The sequence below is a fragment of the Austrofundulus limnaeus genome, unplaced genomic scaffold, assembly GCF_001266775.1.
Source record: "Austrofundulus limnaeus strain Quisiro unplaced genomic scaffold, Austrofundulus_limnaeus-1.0 Scaffold2528, whole genome shotgun sequence".
NCBI lineage: Eukaryota > Metazoa > Chordata > Actinopteri > Cyprinodontiformes > Rivulidae > Austrofundulus > Austrofundulus limnaeus.
In genome coordinates this window covers 9,563-18,296 of record NW_013954930.1, presented here as the reverse complement: position 1 = coordinate 18,296, position 8,734 = coordinate 9,563, and the positions used below count along the sequence as shown (strand labels likewise).

The 8,734-nt window shown below is 39.4% G+C and overlaps 1 protein-coding gene across 1 annotated transcript in view; it reads right to left on the bottom strand.

The window, feature by feature from the left end:
- Positions 1-1,561: 1,561 nt before the first annotated feature.
- Positions 1,562-8,734, bottom strand: part of LOC106511124 (cubilin) — a gene marked incomplete at both ends in the record, with an annotated part of 13,517 nt that continues 6,344 nt past the window's right edge. Inside the window, 5 exon segments of the mRNA XM_013999868.1 lie at positions 1,562-1,730; positions 2,311-2,501; positions 3,099-3,245; positions 3,508-3,705; positions 3,826-4,018. Of these exon segments, the coding sequence (XP_013855322.1) occupies positions 1,562-1,730; positions 2,311-2,501; positions 3,099-3,245; positions 3,508-3,705; positions 3,826-4,018 (898 nt within the window).

Genomic DNA, 8,734 nt, shown 5'->3' with positions numbered 1-8,734 from the left:
TTCAACTTATGTAAAACCCTTATCCACCTTCCAATGAGTTTGTATGTAAATAATTGTTTTGTAAAATAAATATTTATTTTTAGATAAACTTTATTGACTACGATANAACGAGAGGTGTGCCAAAAATGTAGAAGAAAAATGGATGATCTCGCACAACAAGAAAACAACACAACCTCAACCTAAATCACAAGTCAGTGTAAAGAAATGACTTTTCAGGCAAGATTTAAAAGATTGTACAGCTGTAAATGCTTACTTACCCCCTTGGACTTCTTCCCAGCTTGCATTGAACCCTCGACCGCTGACATAAGCATCTGACTTGAAGCGCACAGTCAGTAGGTTGCCAGTGCTGGAAACTTGCATTGGCTTTACTGTGGTGCTGCAGAGCTCAGCCAGTTTAGGGGCTGACAAGTCTGGGCCTCCGTATACCTACACAGAAGTTAAAGTGAAGATCAAAATGCTTTTTGCATTAATTAAAAAACACTAAAAAATAAACTACACATTTACTGAAGAAACATTTATTTGATTATGTACACACATTGATTGTTATTTAAATAAAATGTATCATCTGTTGTGCTCCTTCCAGCCTCGATGTAAGGTTTTTTGAAAGGACATGCTGGAGACACTGTCTCTCTGCTGGAGTTGAACACACATTTTTGTCTTGTTTTGATTTTATGATTGTGTAATGGCAGTCATTTGCCATGGATAATTATTTCAGACTTAAGATGCAGCAAAGACAGATTATATAGTACATGCTCTTATCTTTGGTAGTGCTTTGTGTGGTTGCTTAGCACATTGGTGCACACAAGCACAGTGGTACTCTGTAGACCTACATAGCAGTATTATGATTCATGACAGCAATTCTCAAAGTCTAGACTCTGGTCAGAACTTGACCAAAGGCCAAGTCAATCTGGACTCTGCCCATGTTACATAGCTTTTCACTGAAATGCACAGGTTTGATGCAATAACAATGAACTGTTTTTAGTTGAGTAGAAATAAATCCATAACTTACTTCAAGCACATCATAGTTGCAGTTTTGGTGGTATTCAACATCAAATTCATGGATAGTGACAGTAATACTACTGCCTGGTGCTGTGTTGATATACCAGATACACTCTGTGTTCTCAGGATACTTCACTGGATATCCTGGGCTGCTGACGGAGCCTCTAGGACCAGAAAGATCCCCACCACAACCTGCAGACACACATTTTATTTATCAAACTTTGACACTTCAGTTTTTTTAATCCAAGCACAAAATCAATCTTCTGAAATGTAAACAAATGTTTTTGGGGTTTTTTTTGCACCTGACCCCTTTGTTCAGGTATTTGTACGAATTTCTCTTTCAGACACAAAGTGTTGTCATTTTAGTTTGGTTTATTAGTTTATATAACAAGGATGGTGGACATCATCCATCCATCCATCCATCCATTCATCCATCCATCCAACCAACCAACCATCCATGCATGCATCCATCCATCCATCCATCCACCCATCCATCCATCCATCCATCCATCCATCCATCCATCCATCCATCCACCCAGAGAGAGAGGAAGAGGAACTGTACCCTGACTGTGGGCTTCAAAAGTCAGCTTAAAGCCACTGGCTTCGTTACTCGCATCAGATACAAAGTGCACAAAAAGGTGGTTGTCTGTAGTCTGGAGGATGGGTGGAGGATTTGCACCACATAGACGTTGCCCCAGAGGTGGAGATGAAGCATCTGGACCATTTCTGAGCTGTGAAAAAACAAATACTAACTGGACTTGATTTCACTGACATAGAGGGTTAAAACAGAGAGAAAGCCCAAATACAAATTCAAGTTAAGAAAGCTAAAAAGAAAGACGAAATGTTCAAAAAAGTTTATTGATCTTAAAGCCTTGTTTGTTTTTTGTTCAAGAAATCTCTTAATTTATCCAAAACCACTCATCACTTATATGCCTAGCATTCACTGAATGAATGCAAATCTCTCGCTGCATTGAGCTGGTAGTAGCTGAGAGTTATTAGCAACACAACCCTTCAGATGACATCTCTAAATAATTCATGAGCCTATATGTGAAACAATTTTCAATTTTCCAAGTGGCTACAATGTCCATAGTTCTGGCATAAAATGCAGAGAAGGATATGCATTCCTTCAAGGAATGCCAGACCTTTGATAATGAAAGGAATTGTGTTTTCACATTATCTGATGCTAATTAAAAACACTAAGTAAATGCAACTACTCCTAACAAAACTGCTTCTTGTAGCAACAGAACAGTTAACCTGCTATTCTTCATAATAACTGTTTAATATGACTCTCTTGCGATCCTTTTTGCTTACCTCCAGGTAGTCTCCTGAGCTGCATGCAGTTCCAAAGCCCTGAATCTGAAAGGGGCTGGAGAAAGTCACAGAAACTCTGAAGCCTGGTGTAACCATCACATGCCAGATGCAGTCTAGACCAGACATGTAGTTCTGGGGATAGTGAGGACTGCTCACCACACCTCTGTCTACATGCAGGAGGCCACCACAACCTAAAACAAAACAACAAAGCTGTTTATGTTCTTTAATGAATGAAATGCCTAAATTGTGAGAAAAATGGGACCGATGATACATGAAGTTCTAAATGATAAAATTTTGAGTGATGCAAATGTGTTGCAAATGTGTAGCAAATGTGATGCAAATGTGTTTCTAGTATAAATTAGGTGCCCCCTTTGTGCTGTGGTGCGCATTGACTCAGTGGCTCCTCAGCTGTGAGGAACTTTGTGAGTTGAAAAAAATTGTGGAGTTTTCTCAAACCAAAGACCCCTAAGTAACTAAAAGTTTAATGTTTTTATTTCAAGACTGACTAGCAGTTTATGATGGTCAAAAAATATTTTAGCAGTTATGATTTTTCCCCCAAGACAAGTTGAGAGTTAAATGAATGTAACAACAAAAATAACATTGAAAACAGGGAAAAAGGTCTGAATCCTTTCTGCACCCTCCTAAAAAAGGTGATATAAAGAGCAGGACGGAGATGCAGGAAAAAAAGGATCGTATCTTTTCTGTTATGAGTTTCCAGCACAGAAGAATGTATTATGGGTTTTATTGATTAAGTGTTTGTAAATGAATCATTCGTATCCGTGCACCACCTTTGGAGTAGGAGGCATTGAAGCCTTGGCCGCTGATGGAGCTGTCTGAAGAGAAGTGAATGAACATGGAGTCTCCTGATGAATGGAGGGAACTCGGAGGCTCTCGGCCACACACGCTGGCCAGGACCGGAGCCTGGCTGGATGGACCTGAGAACAAACAGTCACATAAAGCAGAGCATAACGAGTGAGGAAATAAGTTTAATCTTMTCTAAAACATCTTATTTATTTATCTTTTTTTTACATTTTAGATTTAACTTCACTGCATGTCATCAGTTTTTGTCAAATATACAACACCTTCCATAATTATGGCAAGCTATTCAGGTTTATTGAACAATTGTTTTTGAAGGCTGTATTTGATCTAATAAATAGTATAATTTGTTTGTTATTACAGCATCCTGTTCAAGCTCACCATCTCTGACAGTGATGCTGTCAAAATAACAGGGTGGGAAGCCCTCCATGTCCAGGGCCAAGATGTTCAACTCCACAATAGAGTTTGGAGAGCGGATGAGCCATGTGCACTCTTGGTTAGGAGGGTAGGATTCAGGCCATCCAGGGGAGTAGAAGAAACCTGGAGTCTCTCCTGTCATCAGCAGTCCACCACATGCACCTGAAACACACACACACAACAAAACTTCTTAATTTAAACTGGAATAAAAAATAATAAATTATCACCTCATCGTCTTTTTTTATGTGTACAGTCCGACAGGGAGAAACGTCTGAGTCTCACCTGGTGTGATAGTCGGTGGTGGCCCAGAGTCCTGCACAGCGGTCCATTCCACAAGGAAGCCTCGTCCTCCCACCACTGAGTCTGTCTGGAACTGCAGGGTGACGGTGCTTCCCGAGCTTCTAAGTGGGCCGGGCAGGGCCAGACCGCAAAATGTCCCGAGTGGGTAGTGGTGAACATTTGGTCCATCAAATATCTGGAGACAAACAAAGATTAAAGACAACAGCTTGAATTTTACCACCTTTCTACCTACAGCTCAAGGAAAAGAGACACTCTTTTAGAGACTGACCGATACAGGTTTTTAAGGCAGATGCCAGTGCTGRTTATTTCAACATCATCTAACAGACCCCCGATATGGGCTGCCAGTTTTTGCGGGGGCCGATTCTTGAAGCCGATATTGCTTTTTCTTCCTCCATTTACTCAAAGTGAGACAGAGACAGACTTTCAAAGATACAGCTAAAATGGACAGTTTGATGTTGTTGCCACTCAGTCTTACAACATTACAAGCCACTCTCTGCCAGGGAGTGAGCAGCAGTGGTGATTTCAAGGCATGTGTGAGAAATACAGACATTGTTCAAATGAGATTATTAGTTGTGTTACTGTTTTTGTGTATTNTATATATATAAAATTATGGAATTCTGCGTGGTTCTGTCTTCAGGTGATCTGTGTACCTGGATGTAGTCAAAAGAACAGAAGCCAGAGGAGCCCTCTAACTGGAAGGCAGTGAAAGTGTAATTGATGGTGTTTCCACTGGTGGCCTGGATGGTCCAGCTGCACAGAGAGTTGGCTGGGTAGTCATTTGGAAAGTTCAGTGACTCGACCACGCCACTGTGTCGACCTGAGATCAGGATGTTCTGACATTCTGAAAACAAACACAGCCAGGCACTCAGAGTAGATACAGTGCAGCACTGAAATTATTATATTTTTTGATTTAGCCTCTAATAGGAACACAATATTAACATTCAATCACTAACATTGGTAAATTATAAAAACTAGCTGCCCAGTTCTCCAAGTCATTGTTGCAGTGACACCTAGCAGGATTGTAAATATTAGCCCATGTTCTGTCATTTGTGTGGAGATACATTTTATTTGTAACTATTGAGTTTGATCATGTTTAGGTTTTCTACTTTGTGATGTTACTGAAAGTTTTCATATTTTTATAACAACTCAGTGTAGTATTGTTGCACATTTTTCTACACCTATTTTAAACATACATTGTTTCTCACGCATTAATCACTAAGATAACTACCTTGCAAACTGCTTGGCTTTCTTATTATTTATACAGCACATTTTATTATTACACAATAACTCTTTTGACATAGATAATTTAACTTTCATTCTTTTTCACATCTGCAATTATTATTCTCATTTACAAGTATATTTTTAAAAGTATACAAGCAAAACAAGACACTGCATTTCAAAGGCGGCGTGAGTCAGTTCATACTGGATTGATACGATGCGAGGAAGCCTCCTGCGTTGATGCTGCTGTCTGTGCGGAGTTTGACGTACAACTGATTGCTGGAAGAGTTGATATTGCCTGGGAGCTGTGTGCCACAGAGTCTGGCCAACTCTGAAGCACTGCTGCTGTTTCCATCAAACACCTGAAGACACAATTTAACAATATAACAATGGCTGCACTGTCCACAGCATCGAACACTAGGGTGTGAAGTACTTCGTTAAGATACATTACTCACTGCTAGGTAATCAAAGGAGCAAGATGAGCTGGACTCCAGGTGAAAGTCTGAGAAAGACAGCTGGAGTTGACTGCCCTGGCTGGTCTTAATGTGCCAGTAGCACTCAGCATTAGGGTGGTACGGCAGAGGGTAGTTGGGAGAAGAAAACCCTCCAGAYGCTGTTGTTAGTGTTCCTCCACAGCCTTGGAAGACAAAATAATCAAACTAAATGAGCGATGAAAAAATAAATTAAAAATGTTTTAGAAAATAACACTTAAAAAAGGATGAGTTCCATTTTTATCCAATGATCTGACAAAAAGACTAATACATTGTACAGTAGATAATGTTCATAAGAAAAATAAGCAGCTTTAAAGCCTCTCATAATATTTTTACACACTGTTTTCTACTCTATCTGTACAGCAAACATCCACAGACCAAAATATTGGTGGTAATCAGGAGTGAGGGTTGGGCTGTGGGGGACTGGAACCACCAATCATTTGAATAAAAGAAGACCACTCATTGACCCCTTCCCCGGACAAAACCACCACCACTCTTTCCCTCCCCTCAGAAACCTGTAAAATATCAAAATGTAAAAGAGAAAACAATAAATCCGTACCCGTCTGTGTTCCATCCCAATGGGCAAGGAATCCTTGGCGTGTGAGCGAGGGGTCAGAGCGGAACCGGACCCATAAACGGTTGCTGTGGGACACCAGGACTGGAGGTTTTTGGTTGCTACAGAACTTACCAACGAGGGGAGACGTCTCATAACCACCATCCCTGCAAAATCAGAAATCACATTCAGGCACATCAACATTTAAGCTCGTTTTGCTACACAAAGATCTGTGACTGTAGTTCTTTCCTCACCTGATCTCCACAAAGTCGTAGCTGCAAGATGGAGGAGTGCCCTCTAGATCGAATGCTGTGAAGTTCAGCAGAATCTGCATGTTGACCTGAACAATGATCTTAAACACGCAGTCTCTGCTGTTTGGGTAGTAGTCGGGGTAGTTAGGTGAACTGAAAGAACCTGTTGGAGAGGTGAAGGTCCCACCACAATCTAAAGAGACATAAAAAATGGGTATTAGATAGTATTTAGAATACTGTGTTTTTAATCCAAATTTAAAACGCAGTAAATTATACTCTTATAAAAAGCTTTGGTAAATTTTGGAGATTTTTGGTATCACGTGCAACACGTAACTTTCTTTTATTTTAAAAAGCACATTGCGTTGAAGCCTACCTAAGATATAACAGTCATTTGGTAAATGTGTTGGGTACCTGTGGTGGCATTTATAGACACATAACTGGCAGAAAAGCCCTCCTGGGTTAGGCTTGAATCAGACACAAACAGCAGAGTCATCTGGTTGTCAGAACTTGTAAGTGACGGTGGCACCGAACGTCCACAGAACCTGCACAAACAAAAACACAACAAATCATTATAAATGCTTCGAAGTGTTTTGAACACCACTTTAGCTACTTTTCTAACATAATATCTCCTTCTTAGACTGCAGGGAGACTTGGTTTTAGAGTTTTTAAAAGTCGAACGGGAACCAGAGCCTTCTGTTGTGGTGTTTTCAAGTCCAAGCTGAATTTGTTACGTCTGTCTTTGTCGAGGGTTCGGTTTAAAACTTCAGATTGCAAATATGACAGCTCAGTCTCGGACCATGCTTCAGTCTTCATGAACATTTGTTTCTATGAATTTGCTCATGTAAGACCACGGACAGTGTATCTTTTGGTCAYTGGATTTTCATTTTTGAAACGGGCATTAAAAAACAAGAAACGGGTGGATAGTTGATTTTTGTTTTAAAATACTGGAATTAAAATTAAAATACAAAGCCATTCTCATTCTTAGTGTCAAAAGGGGATAAAAATGATTTGAGTTTCATTTTCTGTTTCAGATAGCAAAAAAAAAGAAAATTATTTWAAGACTGAAACGGAAAAAAGGCTCATTTGTTTGTATTCTACGCCTATCTATTCCCCCACCAGAGGGGGCGCTCGCCTGGCAGCTCTGCATAATAAAATACTAATTTCTGTAAATAAAAGGCTGAAAACACAGGGAAATATGTCCATAAATGAGTTGTATGATGACGGTTGCTCTGTGACCAAAGGCTTTGCAGAGGTAATTCATGTGGCTTTTGGCCAAATAAGTCTTTTACTGAATACATGTCAGCTACTGCCTCCACTTCACCTCCATTCCTCTCAATAAACAGCAAAATATGACAACTTTCATTCTATTAGTGCATTGTACAGTTGTTGTTCTGTGAGCAGAAAGTTTTTTTCCCTCCTGAGTTTTGACAAAATCTGTGCTTTTTTCTGTCAGTTTGTGTCCTTGGAGTTTTCCTTTCAGCGAAGGGTGTAAATAAAAGGCTGAAACACAGACGTGTATGTCCATAAATGAGTTGTATGATGACTGTCGCTCTGTGACCAAAGGTTTTGCAGAGGTAATTCATGTGGCTTTTGGTCAAATAAGTCTCTTTTACCGAATACATGTCGGCTACTTCCATTTCTCTCAATAAAAAAACTAAATAAGATAAATTTCATTCCATTAGTGTGTTGTACGATTGTTGATCTGTGAGTAGAAAGTTTTTTTTGTCCTGAGTTTTCCCATCCTGAAATTCAAAATCTGTAGTTTAATTTTTTCTCAGTTTGCGTCCTTGGAGTTTTCCTTTCAGCGAAGGGTGGGTGGTACTACGACTTCGATATTGATCTGATACCAAATAAATACTTGGCAAATATATTTGCTACCGAAGTCAACATCAATGCTTTTTACTTGTAATGGGATGTTCATTGAATAACTTTGATATTGCAGGCACCCCTCCTGGTGGTGAAACAGTTTATTGTAGGGAGATAGTAAATTGGCACGACCTCTCATGGATTATGAACAAACAAGTCTTTTTTCGTTTCTGTCTTAAAGTAATTTTCTTTTATGCTATCTGAAACCGAAAATAAAACTCAAATCATTTAAAAAAATTTGCACATCCCCTTTTGACACTAAGAATGAGAAACGCTTTGTATTTTAATTTTAATTTCAATATTTTAAAACAAAAATCAAATATCCACTTGTTTCCTGTTTTTTAATGCCCGTTTCTAAAATGAAAATCCAATGACCAAAAGATACACTGACCGTTCATAATCCATGACAGGTGGTGCCAGTTTACTGTCTCCCTACAATAATCTGTTTCACCAGCAGGAGGGGTGTCTGCAGTATCAAAGTTATTCAATGAACATCCCATTACAAGTAAAAA